The 17,403-nt window shown below is 43.6% G+C and overlaps 1 protein-coding gene across 2 annotated transcripts in view; it reads left to right on the top strand.

The window, feature by feature from the left end:
• Positions 1 to 269: 269 nt before the first annotated feature.
• The window catches only part of FEZ1 (fasciculation and elongation protein zeta 1), a 43,480-nt gene continuing 26,346 nt past the window's right edge, over positions 270 to 17,403 (top strand). Inside the window, exons 1-3 of one of the 2 annotated variants that reach the window (XM_027036858.2) lie at positions 270 to 423; positions 5,471 to 5,826; positions 12,670 to 12,769. In XM_027036858.2, the coding sequence (XP_026892659.1) occupies positions 5,516 to 5,826; positions 12,670 to 12,769 (411 nt within the window). In that variant the 5' untranslated portion in view covers positions 270 to 423; positions 5,471 to 5,515. Of the gene's footprint in view, positions 424 to 947; positions 1,104 to 5,470; positions 5,827 to 12,669; positions 12,770 to 17,403 lie in introns of those variants that run through there. The other variant, XM_027036860.2, reaches the window with a different exon arrangement.

Raw genomic sequence — 17,403 nt, forward strand, 5'->3', positions numbered from 1 at the left:
CCTCTGAATATTCATGAGAGAAGCAGAAAGTCCAATGTTAGAGAGGGGAGAAATAGTAATTCATAAATATTAATAAAGGCAGGCCACATGCTGCAAGGAAGGCTCTGAATGCTAACGAGTAGATGACGTCGGGCCGGGCGCGTGCCAGCGGGCGGGTGCCCGAGCGCGGGCGCGCCCCCGAGGGCCCGGGCACGAGCGCGGGGAGGGGGCGGAGGGGGCGGGGTGGAGGAGGGGAGCGGAGCCGGGCGCCGGCCGAGCTGCGGGGGGAGCGCTCGCTGGCTCGCCGCTGCCGCTGCCGCTGCCGCCGCCGCCGCCGCCGCCGCCGCCGCCGCCGCGCTGTGCTCCGGCCGCTCCCCGCGGCCCGTGGATGGGGGTGTCCCGCTGAGCCCCGCGAACCGCCTCCCTCCGCCAGGACCCGCACAGGTGCCGTCGCGGGGGGCGACCTTAGCCCGACCGACCCACTGCCGTGGGTGGGGGTTGGACGGGGGTGGTGAAGGAGGCCCCGCGACTCGGGTTTCTCCGCCGGCGGGTCGGGGGGCGCCGCAGCCCCGCGCCCCCAGCCCGTCCCATCCTGGAATCGGAACGAAGGAGCCCCGAGGCCGTCGCCCTCCTGCCCAGCCCTTCACGGGAGTGCAGCGCCCGGGCCGGGAGCTGTGGGATGATGGGCACTTCAAGCATCATCAGATCAGAGCCTTGGCCCCCCAGCCAGGCCTGGCGTGCGTGTGCGAGTGTGTGTGTGTGTGTGTGTGTGTGTGTGTGAGAGAGAGAGAGAGAGAGAGAGAGACAGAGAGAGAGACAGAGAGAGAGACAGAGAGAGACAGAGAGACACGGGAGGCGGCGCGGACTGGGGGGCTGGGGGAACCGGGGAACCCTGCCCGGTGGTGTGGGCCAGTGGATCTGTACCTCCTCCCGAGACCGTTATCTTGCCCGGACACCCTTAAACGCCCCAGAATCCTCTGTGCCCCTACGAGCCTGACCCCGCACCCGCCCGTGCCCCTCCCTGGGGTGCCGAGCCTTTCCCCAGGACCATGCATTCCTGCAGTGTCAGAACCGCTGGCAGCTGCCGCAGACGCTGCGGGAGCAATTGTTTTACTACGGAACAGGTCGGAGAAAGGACGAGGGTGGTGGTGGTGGGGGCGCTGCCCTCTAGTGGGCCCAGGACCCCTTGGGGTTCAGGGGTGCAAGGCTTGACAGAGCCCTGGGGCGGGCGTGTGATCCCAGCCCTCCCTTCTTTCTGCCTATCCCTTCCCTTTTCACTGCTCGACACCCCCGGATCTCCCTGCCACTCCCGTGTCCCGCTCTTGTTTGGCCAAAGGGCCGGGAAGTATGTGTGCGGCCTGCGCGGGATGAGCCCAGTTTTCCCCGTAGCGCCAGCCATTGTGCTGCTTGGAGAAGCCTTTCTTTACCCCAACAGACCCGGGGGGTGGAGAGGAGGGGGATGTGAGATGAGGGTGAGTGGAGCAGCAGGAGGAGGGGGACGGGGTGGGGGGTGGGGAAGCGGAACCGCAAAGGGGTTGCTGACTTCTGTGCAACAAAATACTCTCTTTCTGTGGCAATGGGAAGCTGGCACAATCCTGTATACTGACTGCTTTTGCTGAGTAGCAGTGGGAAACTGCCGTGGATCAGTGGAGGGCAGATTTTAGGGATGAGGTGTGGTGAGGAGATAGAAATCAACTGATCTATGGGGCAGGTAATAGGAAGAAGGGGGAGATGGAATGGGGCCTCGGTGCAGGTGCAGAGGCCCAGCAGGGGGAGGCATGGTGAATTCTTTACTGCTCCCCCTCCACTCTGCTCAGCTCAGCAAAGCAGGGAGTGAAAATTTGTACTGCAGCCCCAAGCTGCAGCTAGTGCATCGTTATGCTGCAAAGGAGAGGCTTATGTGTTTCCTACAGGGTCTCTGTTAAGCTCAGAGCCTTTTTTTCTCTTCCAAATTACACCATCTATTGGGAGCCAAAATAAATGCAATAGATTATAGGACATAATCAAACTATAGTCCTGCACTCTGTTCTAGGATAAGAGAAAAAGACAAGGTGACCTTTCGGTGGTTCCCTTTTTCTGCCACTCTTCATGTATTTTTAAAAAATTGATTTTGGAAGTATAGAGAAAGAGGATAAGCAATCAATTGTATTACCCCTCGCTTTTAAGGGGGGAGGCCTCTAGGATGAGCTGTGAATGAAGACATGGGCGGGCGAGCCAGGATGCAAGGGTAGGACATTTCAGTGGGGGTGCAAAGGCACCCCACCAAGAGAGAAGAGCAAAAGAAAGTGAGCTAAAGGAAGGAGACAAAGGGCACAGGTTCAAGAAAGTCTGCCAGCCCCAACCCACAGACCCCTCCTTGAGCCAGGCTCTCACGGCCTCTGCCATAGTCTGGGGTCTTTGTACAAATACCCGGCTCAGTATGGGTATTGAGTGATATCCAATTCCCAGTGCAGGCTTTCAGTTTTGGTTTCATCTCCAGGTGGTCATTCATGCAGAGCTTCTTGGCTCTTGGGAAGTGAGTTGATGAAAAGAAAGCTGGCTATATTATGGATTGTTCAAATGGCCACATTTCTGCACTCTAGAGCTGTGGTATCCCGTTCTTTTAGCATCATCTGGGTGAATCCATTTTCTAGAGGCTGCCTGGGCTGAGCATAGGTGCTTTGAGCATAACCTTCCTGTTGACAACACCCAAAACTCAATCTTTGTCTTAGATGCTGATTGGATTGCCCTTTTGTTGCTGGTTAATAATATAGTTTGTGCCATTTCGAATTAGTACCCCACTGGTATCACCTATTCATTCTGGCTCCCCCTTCTCTCCTAGAGAAGAGTACAAGTCTAAAGGAAGTGTAAATATCTCTAACATCATGTCTTTCTGAAATGGGGCCAGTGATCCAAGAAGCTTTCACCAAATAAATTGAAAATAGCAGGGGTGCCTTAGTAAAAAAAGGTGATAAATTTTATTCAGCAGTCCTCCCATTTGATCAGCATGTAAAGCATTGCGCGTAGACTGTCATGGCAGGGGGATTTTGTTTTGTTTTGTTTTGTTTTTTTTACTTGAAACACCCTCCCCCTACATTTGCTGTGAAACTAAGTTATCCTCATTTTCCTAAAATCATTGACATTTATCAAGCACCACATATGCAATACATTGTGTTTAGCACTGCCAATGATTATTTTCATTACTCTGCAAAATAACCTTCAGCTTAAATACTGTTTTAAACCTCATTTTATGGATGAGGAAACCATGGCACAAAGAGGCTGATAATTTGCCCAAAGTCTTATCGCTAGGAAGTGATAGGACCAGGATGGGAACCTGGAATCCAGGCTCTTAACCGTCACAGAGTCCTGCTCTGGTCAACGCAAATCCCCCATCTGTAAAACCTTCCTTGCTCCCTACTGCACTCTGTGATCTTTTCTCAACTCCCTTTGGCACTCAGGGATGCTTAATCTTTTTTGTGCTCTTGGCCCCTTTTGACAATGTAGAGAAATCTATGAGATTCTCCTCCAAATATGTTTTTAAGTGCATAAAATATAGTTACATTCAGAGAGCCCTTTAGGGGTCTGTAGACCCTAGGTGAAGAACGCCTGAGTGGCAATTAGTTATGTATTGCTTTATAGCTGTGCTGTCCACTCTGGTAGCCCCAAGCGACATGTGGCTAGTTCAAGTGGAAATGTACTGTGAATACACACTGGAGTTCAAAGAAGTAGTATGAAAAGAGAATGTAAAATGTTTCATTAATATTTTAAAATATAGATTATATATTGGAATGCAATCTTTTGGACATATTGGATTTAATAGAATACATTATTAAAATATATTATTACAATTAAGATTATCAATTACACTAATAAGTTATTAAAATTAACTTCCAGAGCTATTAGCTCTATACCAACACCTTCACTGTAACAAATGAGAAAATTGGAACCCATGATACTTGTCACTCAGCCACACATTGGCAGGTAGGTCTGTTGGCTCTTAAGCATATGTTATTTCCAAGATGTCATAAGGTCCCAACATGTTGCCTTTGCACCCTGTAAATACTCGGAATATATTTTGATGTGATGCAACGGTAATTGGCTTCCTCCCAGTACAATCCTGGTAAGAGCTGTCTGAGTCCCCACCTGGCATGGCCTTTGCCTCACTTACCTAGAGTTTAAGTTTTATAGACAGAGATGGAGAATGGCACTTTCAGGGCAAAACCCATTATTTTTGCTGTCTGTTCAGTTCTCCTCGGTAGTGGTTCCAATTTAAGCATCTAACTGGATCAGAAATTACACAGACAGGAGAGAAAAGTTTGGTTGCCTTTCCGCATTACAGGGAAGAAAGTGGAGTATGTAGAGAAGGGCATGACAGACAGTAATGCTGTGCTGCCTAAAATTGGAAATGAAAAATGTATGTGGGGGATAGATGATCATTTTTCAATGAACACACATTGATTGATTGCCTAGCCGCAGAGCAGTGTGTACAGGATGGAACGATGCAGGATGTCCAGAGGACGTCTGTGCCCTCGAGGAATTTAAGTTAAAATTGGGGAAGGGCTTGGATACACACACAGTTGGATAAATCACAGTGGAAGGCAGTGCCTGAAGAGGGCCTGGAGCTCAGGAAATGAAAGTAGGCCTGAGTGTGCAGCTTTCCAGGATGTGGTGTCCAAGATGGTCATGGAGGCTGACCTTGGAGCACATGGGTAGTTGGGTCTATCTCTTTCAGGATAACCAGTCATTTAATCTGTTCCTTTAGCCCCAGACATAAGCTCTGTATCTTGGAAACGCTCAGGTGCTTGTTTTTGAGGGTAGTCGTATCTAGGTCCATGCATCCCTATCCCAAACCCTTGGGGCCAGGCATTTTAGAAAGCAGTAATAGAGTGTGAATTCTGCATATCATTTCCTGGAGATTGGGGCAGCAATCAGTATAATTTAAAAAATTATTATTTCTGCAGCAAAACACACTCAATGGGATAAATTGAAACCATAAGCAATTTTATATTCATGTAGATTAGGTTTAGTTGCCAAGTGAGTTTAGGTCAAGTCGGTTTTTGCCACCAAATAAGTTATGAAAGACTTCCGGTTTTCGGAGCACATGGTTAAGGACGTGGACTTATGGCAATAATAATAATTATTATTATCAATAACAATTATTATTATTATTATTATTATAAACAGAGAACATATGGGACAACAATGATGTTTATTATCTGCCAGCCACTGTTCTAATCACTTACCTGTATTTTTACTTCTTTAACCCTTAAGACAATCCCTTGAGGATTATTATTTCTGTCTCGAGAAGAATAAAGAGAAGCACAGAGAATTAAGTAACTTGCTAAGGTCAAGTGTATGATAGCGAGGAAGTACAGAAGTGACGGATGCCTGGAAAGTGGAGTCTTCCTTTTTCAGAGGGATACAGACTAATGGATTATGTGGTTATGGTTCCTCAGCAGAGGCGGCACAAAAGCCCGGTCCAAGCTCACATTACCTTGTTTGTTTCTCCTAGATCAACGAATCCTGAAAGTCACAGTTGTCCTATTGCTGTGAGAGAATGGAGGCTCCACTGGTGAGTTTGGATGAAGAGTTTGAGGACCTTCGACCCTGCTGCTCGGAGGACCAGGAGGAGAAACCACAGTGTTTCTATGGCTCATCTCCCCACCATCTAGAGGATCCCTCCCTCTCTGAGCTTGAGAATTTTTCTTCGGAAATAATCAGCTTCAAGTCCATGGAGGACCTCGTGAACGAATTTGATGAGAAGCTCAATGTCTGCTTCCGGAACTACAACGCCAAGACGGAGACCCTGGCTCCTGTGAAGAACCAATTCCAGATCCAGGAGGAGGAAGAGACCCTGCAGGATGAGGAGTAAGAAGTCTTAATTGCCCTCTGTTGCTTCAGACATGAGCCCTGTAGTCTGGGGCTCTTTGACATAGAACTCGTGTCTGTGGGTTCATGGCATATCACTTATGCTTTCATGTCAGTGGGGCAGGGCCCTGGTAATTGCTGACATTATTCTATGATGTCCCTTTACAGGGACCTGGAGAGTTTTCTAAAATTGAAATCTTAGAGGAATGAAGACTTTTTAGAAAATAGATTTTCTTAGGTACAAAATAGAATTTTAGGAGCATGATCCATTTTAGGGTCCATCTATCTTCTGTTTCTTTGTATCAGTAGTAATTCACCCAGATATTAGAAATAAGGATCAGAAAAGAAATTAATTAGCTGTGACGGAGGAATCTGTCACTGGAACAATTTGCTTCAAGAAACACCAGAATTATGAAAATCTCCAAACTGTTAACAAATCCCCCCTCAGGACTGGAAAATCATCTACAAATGTTAAGATATATCCAAATAAGAAAGCATACAAATTGAACTGACAGCCCAGGGGATTACTTGGGCCAAAATAAAGGTGATAATTAGGTGACATGGCTTTTGAGTATACAGATTCCCTGTGTCACTTACTAGTCCCCTTTTAGGGTCTTAACAGTAGTCAAGAAAAGGGATTTGAGAAAACTGCTGTTTGAGGAGGGACTAGAAAAAGAAGAGGATAATTTGTAACATAAATTAAAGAAGGGTGTTTTGGGCACTTAGTAAAAATAGGCCTGAATTCCCTGTAGAGATAAAATATGCATCAATTGTTCTTTCTTAAAAAGGTGAGTTGGTTTTTTTTTTTTTTTTTTTTTTAATTAAAGCACAGGGACAGGACCCGTGGGCAGGAAGAGCTGCCCCTTGTGTTTGCATTTTATTTTATTTTATTTTATTTTATTTTATTTTATTTTAAACATTTATTTATTATTAAGAGACAGAGAGAGACAGAGAATGAACATGGGAGAGGCAGAGAGAAGGGGAGACACAGTATCTGAAGCAGGCTTCAGGTTCCGAGCTGGCAGCACAGAGCCCGACGTGGGGCTCGAACTCACAAGCAGTGAGATCATGACCTGAGCCGAAGTTGGATGCTTAACCGACTGAGCCACCCAGGTGCCCCTATTGTTCTTTATTTTTAAAGTTTATTGATTTATTTTGAGAGATTGAGAGCGAGAGAGAGAGAGAGTGAGAGAGAGAATCCCAAGTAGGTTTTGCCCAATGAAGACACGGGCTTGAACTCAAGAGCCAAGAGCTGGACCCTTAACCAACTGAGCCACCCAGGCACCCCAAGCATCAATTGTTCTTATGGAATCACACAACAAATGTCAAGTGGTTATAATGGGACTTGGGAGCAACTGGGCTTTTGGTTTCTCTTTTCATGAACTTGAGTGGCAAGAGTTGCCCATAAATAAGTGGGGTGAAAGGTGTGTCCCAGACAACTAAACCTGACCTGTTTGGGATATAGTTGCTCGCTTGATGACTCTGAGTATACAAGGACTCTGTGTCTGTCTTACTATTATAGCCCCATGTCTAATACAGGGCTTGGTGTGTCATAAGTATTCAAATAATAGTTTTTGAATGGAATACTGAATGTCGAATGAATTGGGTGAACAATAATAGCTAGTTTTGTAGGTACAGGTAACGGATTTCCAGGTCCACACCATTTCCTTCTTTTCTTTTTAATTAATGTTAGCCTGAAGTCATGATCACAGAGAACATTTTACCCTGGTGACCAGTACTGTAACTGTGGGCTATGTGTTTTAATTCAATTTTAAGTTTCAAACTGATTTTTTCTTAAATTCTGAGCCCGTTATTAATTTGTTCAACTCCTGTAAGTCTAAAAAGAATGGCTCTGGGGCTTTATTATACAGAGTATTTTTTCACTATAGTTCATTGCACCAGGCAATGAACTAGAAATACAAAAGACTATGAATTATAATTTTCATACTCTCGCTAACTCACTGTGTGACCTTGGGCTAGTCACTTAACTTTAGTTGACTGCGTGGGTCCTCATCTTTGAAACCTCCAGAGCTCAATCTTGATGAAGCGGGGCTAAGGACTTGGAAAGAACCTAATTTCTTACCTCACCCAGGCTGTGCTCTGAAAATGACATTTTAAGATGCGTCCCATTCCTTTTGCTTCCAACAAATCATTCCTCCCCTAAGCCCCCCTCTGCCTCATTAAGGATGAAGGCCCGGTGAGCAAGTTCTTACTCTCTTCTAGCACATTAGCAGAGGCCACTCAATGTTAATTACCATCACATGGGATTATTGGTCTCCTCACCCTGATTTTTCTGAGTTGCCTGCCTCATTGACTGCCTCAGCTAAAAGACCAAAGGTTGAATAGTTCCTTAGAGATAAAATACAATTTGGGGATAGTGTAGAGGGAGGAATCTGGGAAGAGAAAAATTAACACTGTGCTTTCAAGGTGGTCAATGTATTTAAACCTTTCCAACTTAAAAATCAGAGTTAAATTATACACGTTGTTTATAGATACCTATTCATATACTTCAACTGTAAAGTTATGATGAAGTAAGGGAAAAGATAATTTAATATCTAATCTGGTTGTGATTCTCCTGAGCATAGCTTGTAATAAACTTCCTTAGGTTTGCTAATTGGATGGATATTTCCTCCACAAATGAATTGAAAGTGTGTTGGGTGGGTTAGCAGGACATAATAAAAACATAAAACAAAAGCAGTGAACTTCTCGGTCAAACTAACCTCCTTCAAGAGAGCACAAATCATAAAGCAAATGTGGTCATTCCCTTTAGAGTTTGGATTTCTCTAGTCCTCCTTTGGAACTATTTTGCTAATAGGGAATTGGCTGAGATGTCAACTTCTCTCTGATTTATCAGGGAATGGAAGTATTAGGCATTACAAGAGAGTCAAATTTGAATAGATTTTTCCTGGTTTTAAATTTGGATACTCTTCCAGAATCTGCTCTTTGCATATGTGTGATCATCCTTCCTGTCTCATAAGAGATTGAACTTGGAGGCCAGAGCCTCTCTAGGGGACCGTTACAGAAGGGGAATGGACAATCCTCACCCCACCACCTGCCTCACTGGGATTACAATCCGCCCTCTCACAGGCACCTGTAAGGTAAAGAGGGGCCAAACTTGTGAGAACAATCACCATTTGCTGTTCTGCAGATAGAATTATTGGGTGAAAGGTGCTAAAAGTAAGTCTACACAATAAATACATGGTGCGTAGTCAGCCATACTTGAAGGTGAAGTCAAGTAAATACCACACAACCAGGATATGGAAAGTGGATGGATAACCGTGATTTTGAGGAAAGTTAATTATCCTCTCAGAGGCGCAGTTTCCCCCTATAGAAGGCCAAGGTAGTATTGATTCTATTTCAGTGCTTGAAAGAATCTAAAAAGTTGTTCAAAGTCATTATGTGCTAATAATAGTTCCTAAGTCTTAGCAGCGAAAGTGTACTCGCGTGAACACACATCGAAATGTGGCTGTTGGCTTGATTGGACACGAGACACTGGATAAGGGCAGTAGCCAACCTGGAGGGGCTTAAGGGAAATGTTATCAAATTGGAATTCTAATAAGCCCTTTAGGCTAGCTGCCTACCATGTTGTCAAGAACAGAGGGGTGTGGAGGGGGGCAGGATTCATGTAACCTTGATGGCCACATGATGGCCAGTAGACCCAGATCTTTGTGTATGTGTGTCTTGTCACAACCCATTCTGTTGGGTGTGTTCACCCGGTGCCAGCTTCCCTTTACAAATCCCCAGCCCTGTGTGGCGAAAGATAGCTTTGTCAGTTCCATAGGCACCTGAGCCCAGGCTATAAAACAGCCATAGGAAAAGCCTTTTCTGTCACTATAGGGACTGAGAGAGCAAATTGAATCGCGGGTGCCATGGCAGCAAAAGCCAGGAATTGAGGCGACCTGTTTAATCTTGGCTCTTTGATAACAGATATAGGAGATAACATTCAGAGTCTCCTTCCCCCAAGATAAGAGCGAGTGGCAGGACACTTCTCGGGGAAAGTAGGATTTCACAGTCCACCTCAGGGTGACTATAAAAGGGAATATGTTCATGCCCAAGGCCCCTGCTCAGGATAGAACAGATAGCCTCTCTGCGGGGGGTGGGGGGGCATCGAGGAAGAAAAGCCCTTCCCATTCTCTTCCTCACAGAAAGCTTTGTGTTTTTCCCTCCCACCACCCGGTCTGCTCTGGCTGCCAGCCTGCCGCCAGTGTTCTGCCTTCGCCTTCCATTTAACCTTCACTGGGGCTGGAGAGATAGACAGGAAGCAGTCATGCACCCCGCTGCCCCTGCCATTCCTCCTTTTGTAGACTGATGAAAGCGCTATGTCCAAGAATAATGTAGTTAGAGATCTTTCACGCAGAGCTGGTTTCTGAATTGCTGTTCTACCTTGTGATTGGGAACTTGGTATATTACTCTGATGCCCGTGCCCGAGCCAGGCACAAAATGATAAAGACTTGGGATAGTTTTGTGGTTAGGAATATAGGGCTCTGTAGCCGTATGGCCTGGTTACAAATCCCACCTCTGTCATTATTGGCTGTGTGACCTTAGACAAGTTAACTGACTTGTCTGTTTTAGTTTTTTTTTTTTTTTCACCTTAGGATCTGCCTTACAGAGTTGTGAGGATTGAATGAATTAATTCACACAAAGGTTTAGAAGAGAGTACCTGACTTATAGTAAGTGGCCATTAAGTAGTGACTGCTAGGGTTAGTATTGGATAAAGAGTACTTCAGAAAAGAAGAAAATCTGGACAAAACAGGAAAGAATGAGGATGGCTCGAAATCCCGAGGAGAAAATGGTGTAGGGAATTGTCATAAAAATCTAGAGTTAGAAGGTGAAATCCAGAGTATGTCAGTCAAGGCCCACATGAGAAAAACCTCCACTCCCTAAATAATTTGAGAGAGCCCCCCAGTTGTCATTTGAAGGACAGAAACAGTTTCAAGGTCATTGGAAAGTGTGCAGTTCATTAAAAGTCCCAGCTTCCAGCCAGCCTAGGAGAGACACAAAAGGCTCCCGCCTATTTTGGGCTTTGCTGAATTTTATTTTTCCAGGCACTTGCTGCAGGGACAAATCCGAAGGTCAGTGCTTGCATGCTTGTTGTTGATTCTTGCGGCAGAGAATGTAATGCAAGGAGGAGTCTGGCCTTCCGCCACTGGGTGTGGTGCCTGGAGTTTTGTCTTGGACGTAGCAAATCATCTTTGCCTCTTGGCTGTACAGTGCTACCGAGACTTGTATTTAGCATTAGGCTGGATTAATGAAGCTCTAATAGTGCCTGATGGAGATTGGATTATCACCCATGTTTAAGAAGCAGACTAAAATCCTGCTGAATGGATGTCTAATGAACACTTGATGAGTCCTCTCAAAGTGCTTGCTTGTAATTGCAGGAAAATAATGAGTCAGCGGATAACCCAAGCACTGCTATTAAATTGTGCTTTCTTGAGCTCCTTTAATGTGTTGCATCGCCGACTGTATGCTTTGTGCACTGGGAAAGTCTCCTTGCTCTATGCCCATGCATCATATATTATTCCCGATTTGACATATGCTAAGAGAACTCGCCTCTCCTAATGTCAGCTGTCTGTGCTCTTGTCCACCTTGCACTTACCTTTTCAGCGTCTCACACCGTATTCTGTCATGTTTTGAATTTGATCCACATATATACATATTTGCTTACTTTTAAATGGCTGCTTCTTCATGTGAGTCTGTCTAAATACAATTTACCTTCTTATACCTTGTTTGACATGATAGGCACCTGAAGGATATTGCATAGAGCCCTCATTTATCCTTAGCTAATATTAACTCAAGTGCCACTGGTTTCCATGGATGACATCATTTTAGGAACTTGGTTTACTGATTTACATTAATCTCTGGATGTTGACTCCTTTGTTTATTTTCCTGTGTGTGAGAGTTTGTGACTTTAGGATTTTCCCCCAATCCCCCCCAAAGAAATATTTCTGAAATAAGAGAATTAAATGACACAAATTATAGAAAAGTTTTTCTTATAATGTACATATCAGAACTTTTTAAAGCCATGTAATAAAGGGACCCCCCATCTTCCCTCACTACAACCCAATTGTTAGAGGTGTATTGATCGGTTCCTTTCATACATTTGCCTTGCAGTGTCCATGATGGGGAAAGGGAACACTTACACTCTACTTTGCTGGAGCTGGGGGAGTATGCCACCACGGGCTCGCTAGAACATTTTGGGTAATTAGTAAGCGTTAACAGCATTGGCATTATCCCTTTAGTTACATTAGATGTCAGGGAGTTAATTCTTGACCATTTAGATTGCAGGCCTCTGAAATTGAAATGCACCTAAACTCTATGGTGGCCCTGATCTCAAAGAGATTCAGCCAGAAAATCTGCCCAGATATCCATCTGTCGATTACCTACCTACCTACTTACATCACTATCTTCCTCTTTCCCCCTCTTTCTCTCTCACTCTTCTTTGCCCACAGAAAAGGAAAGGAAACATGGGCATTTCTCAGGTTCATGAGTCATGAACCATTTGGTTGAGGGGCAGATTTATTTTCAGGGGCAATTTATTTATTGCCTGAGGTGGTTTGATTGTAGACTCTACCATTTGTGTCTCAATGGTGAGAAATTCCTCTTCTCTTAAGCAAACACCTTTGAAGCTGCAGTCCCTGACCAGGGCCCATTCTCTTGGCTCTTTCTCTCCTGGTAGTGCCTCTAATTCAGTTTTTAAGCTGCTTTGCTCTTGCATGCTGGAAGGCAGATGATCTCAGCCTGGCACACACAGAAGCCTCTCTCCTCCCCTGGCCCAGCTCTTCCTTCCTCCAGGCGGGGCCAGGCCACAGATGTGTGCTAATGAGAGCTTCTCTTTGTTTACAGGGTTTGGGATGCTCTGACAGACAATTACATCCCTTCACTCTCAGAAGACTGGAGGGACCCAAACATGGAGGCTCTGAATGGCAACAGCTCTGACACCGAGGTACCTCTCTGGGGCCCCTTACTTGATAAGGCTTGAGAAGATGTGGATTCCAGTTAGAAAAACATTCATTAATTCAACAGTCTTACCCATTAGGTAATGAAGCTCACCCATAGCTCCAAAACATTGCTGGTAAGACAGGAGTTACGGAGGAGGTGAAGAATTAGATGAGGGGACATCCAGTGTCTGTGAGGTGACTCGAATGGCCGTCTGTAAAAAGTATAAATGCAAATTACTCTGTTGTTGATCTGTGTACTGCAACATGCAAAACAAGGTGCTCTGAAGAGGAGGAGAGTGACTGTCACAGGCTTCTCATGTTCAAATAATAATGGTTTAAAAAGAATCAGGTTTTCCTATCCAAAAGGAAGAGTTCAGTCTCACCAAAAACAAGATGGCAGGTGCTGATAGATTTGTGGCAAACTCAAAGCCTGGCTAATGGCCAGAGTTGGGGCCTAGACATTAGTGAGGGGCCACTCAGTGGGGAGTGGCCAATGAGACGTTGATAGACTCGACCGAGAAGCCGTTCTTGTGGCTGAACCAGAGTCACATTCTGTGCTTACTGATGCCAAAGAAGAAGGTGGCCTAAGGGCTTCTGAATGAAGAGAATACTTATTTTTTTGTTGATCTGCATAGGCTATGGGGAGTGACCTTTCAGAAGATCCAAATGGCCCCTCCTAGCTGAATCTACATATAGGAAGGTAAAATTATTTAATGGCTTTGTCCACACTAAAAGCCAATTTCTGCCTTGCTTGGTTTTCTAGTTTCAGCTATAAGGAAATTTGACGATTTCTTACCACGAAGGGCTGTCACAGCCCTGTGGGCTCAGCAAATGAGGGAAAGGAAGGTGGATCTAATCTTCATAGGTGCTCCAGAATTGAGTCCAAGTGAAAAAGCAAGAGAGAAATTTCTGCAGATCATTGCCCAAAATAGCACAGCAAAAAGATCAGCAGTTGCCTGATTGGTTGAAAAGGTGGCTGTATATCCTTCTTAACTCTTCTAATAATTAGCAATCCCGAAATCTCAAAACTTCAAGGTTTCATTGAGTGGGACAGGTAAAATGGTGACTTCAAGACTCGGAGATTTGATGCAAGCCTACTCATCGTGGCTATAGGAGGCTGTGTCTCAGTTCCTGTTTTGATTCCTGACTGCTCATTTTCTCTTGAAATGCTTATATGTATCCTTATCCCAAATGCAAAGGACAAGGAGGCAACCATGGACTAAATCTAGTTACTGAAATGAAATCAGGCCCATCACGGTGCAAAAGGCAGATTTCGCTTTATCTCTTTGGCTCCCTTTCCAACTAATTTTGTGGATTAAGCCAAAGGATGTATAAGACCGCCTGCCCTTCAGAAGGACTCTAATTTATCCTCATTTGCAGATTTCCCTCAAGAGGGTTAATATTTCAGGGCAAATTGAATGGCCCCGAGAAGGATGATCTTGAGTTCCACTCCTTGTAGAATTTCTTCCATCTAACCCATGGGAAAATGACAGGGTAGCAGAAGTGGATGGATTAAGGCTGTTTTATTTCATCTCCTTTATTATCTGGATTCATTACAGTAGAAGCTCTTTTAACTGACCTCAGTTTAAATGATTTGCTAGATTAACCAGTGCTCTGTACTTTTATAAAAGAGCGACTGACCCAATGCCCTTGGCTTGCTGAATGCACACAGCTGGTAGGCTTCTTCTAGCAAGCCCTCCTAGCCCCTCTTCTACTTAAGTGGTTCATTGCCAAGAATCAGGTGTGTTTGTTCTTGAACGTCTTTATCCTTGTCCTTCTGACTATAAGTGATATAATCAGAATTATGGAAACTGTTGGATTGTGACAGCAAAGAGAATCACATTTTGCATTTGGAAGATCAAATAACACATGTACATGGCTTTAAGAGTCAGATAATACTTTAGAAATATTATAAGACCTTAAAAACCACCCCAGCAGCTCCTGCCTTATCTTTTCCCTTTCCATAGAGCCAACCGCTTTTTTTTTTCACATTTATTTACTTATTTTGAGAGGGAGAGTGGGGGAAGGGCAGAAAGAGAGGAAGAGGGAGAATCCCAAGCAGGCCATGTGCTGTTGGCATGGGGCCCAACAAAGGGCTAAAACCCACAAAGAGTGAGCTTATGACCTGAGCCGAAACCAAGAGTCTGTCAGCCAATTGACTGAGCCACCCAGGCGCCCCGAGGCAACCACTTTGATTTCTTTGGCATATATCTCAAATTTCCTAAGTAATACATTTATATTGCTGTTTGATGATTAAAATAAACAGTTTTTGGCTGTTATCTATTAACTTTGCATGATGGAAGATAAGTTTAACTCTTTTACACCACTTCAAATACTCACACTTAGCTTTCTCATAGGATTGTCACCAATTTATATAGTGAAATCAATACTCAAAATATATACTGTTGTAACTATGTAAATACTATTTCTTACCGAATCATGTAGTGTTGTATAAAAATATTTCCTTTCTTGTACCACTTTTTGTTTAACCCGGAGTAAAGACTTGACTTTGTTTTTTGTTTTTTGTTTTGCTTAGTTTTCTGTATATCTATTTATCAATAGTTCAATCCCAAGTGGAGTGAAATTTAAATCTCACAATATGGTTAAATAAATCAGATATTCTATCAATTCAGAATTTTTTTTTTTTGTTTTTTGTTTTTTGTTTGGTCTTGAAGCATCCAAATTAGTACTGTCGTCTTTCTGCTATGAACTAGTCTGGTTGTATTCTAGATCTGATGCCCAGCTGTTGTCCCTGGGACTTGCCTTCACCTTCATCCTGGGGATCCTTCCTGACTCTCTCCCTGCCTTCTGACTGCCATAGTTTTTTATCTTTCTGGGTTTATTTCCTTGTTTTGTGGGGAAAAAATCGGTATGTTCTGAGAAAGGGTACAGAAGAATATCTTTTTTAGAATATACGAGAATGTCTTTATTCTCCTGTCATGTACTTGGTTGAGAGTTTGACTTGATAGTTAATTTAGGTTGCAAAAAGTTTTTTTACTCAGAATTCTGAAGGCATTGTTCTCTTATCTTCCAGCTTTCACTTGCTGTTGAGAAGCCCTCAAATTCATTCTGATTCTCCTTCTTTTATATGTGACTAGCTTTCAGGATGTTCTTTTTTCTTTCTCATTTGAAATTTTCCAGTGATGTGCCTTGTAGTGTGTGCCCCCCCTCCCATTCATTCTACATTATACTTAGTGGGCCCTTTCAACCTGGACTAAATTGTGGCATGTTTTCTTGTGTTATTTCTCTGAAGATTAATTATTTCTGTTTTCTGCCTCTATTGAGATGATTACATGTGTAGTTTTATCCTTTATTATGTTAATATGATAAATTACATTAATTGATTCTCAAATATTAAGTCAACTTTGCATTCTTGAGATAAACCCAACTTGGTCATGGTGTATTATTCTTTTATTTCATTTCATTTTATGGTTTTCTTTTTTTCTCATAGCTTTACTGAAGGATGATTGGCATATGATAAATGGCACATATTAAAGTGTTCAATTTGATAAGTTTTGACATATGTATACATCTGTGAAACCATCATCACAATCAAGATACTGAACATTTCCGTTACTACTCTCTTTCACCCTCCAATCTCCAGGCAACCCATTTCTGTCACTATAGATTAATTTGCATTTTCTAGAATTTCCTATAAATGGAGTCATGCAGCATGCACTCTTTTTGGGGGGGGGGGCAGGTCTGGCTTTTTTTTTAATGTTTATTTTTGAGAGAGAGAGAGACAGAGCACGAACGGGGGAGGGGCAGAGAGAGGGAGAGGGAGACACAGTCTCTGAAACAGGCTCCAGGCTCCGAGCTGTCAGCACAGAGCCTGACGTGGGGCTCAAACTCAGGAACGGCGAGATCATGACCTAGGCCGAAGTCGGACACCCAACCGACTGAGCCACCCGGACGCCCCCTGGTTTGGCTTTTTAAGACTCAGTATAATTGTTTGGATAGTCATCCATTTTGTTGTTTGTATCAATGGTTCATTCTTTTTTATTGCAGAGGGGATTCCATTATATAGATATACCATAATTTGCTTATTCATTCACCTGTTGATGGACATTTAGGTTGTTTCCAGTTTTTGAATATTGCAAATAAAGCTGTTATGAACATTCTTGCCTAAGTCTTTTTGTGGACATATGTCTCTGTTTCTCTTGGGTAAAATAACCTATGAGTGGAACGTCGGGGTCATATGGTAAGTGTATGTTTTGCTTTTTAAGAAACCGTCAAACTGTTTTCCAGTTTGAGAGCTCCTCACCAACATCCTCACCAACATCCTCACCAACACTTGTTATAGATGGCCTTTTATTTTATTGTTTATTTTTATAATATTTATTTATTTATTTTTGAGAGAAAGAGCTACAGAGTGATGAGCACGTTTGCGAGTAGGGGAGGGTCAGAAAGAGACAGAGCCTTTTACATTTTAGACATTTGAGTAGGTATATGGAGTGTCTTATTTGGGTTAAATTTGAATTCCCTTAGTAACATATGATATGGAGCATCTTTTCATGTACTTATTTACCATCTGTGTATCTTCTTCAGTGAAGAGCGCATTTAAATCTTTTGCCCACTTTCTTAATGTGGTGTTTGTATTCTTTTTAAATAGTTATTATTCTTTTTTTAAAATTTTTAA

This window comes from Acinonyx jubatus, chromosome D1, assembly GCF_027475565.1.
Source record: "Acinonyx jubatus isolate Ajub_Pintada_27869175 chromosome D1, VMU_Ajub_asm_v1.0, whole genome shotgun sequence".
Classification (NCBI taxonomy): Eukaryota; Metazoa; Chordata; class Mammalia; order Carnivora; family Felidae; genus Acinonyx; species Acinonyx jubatus.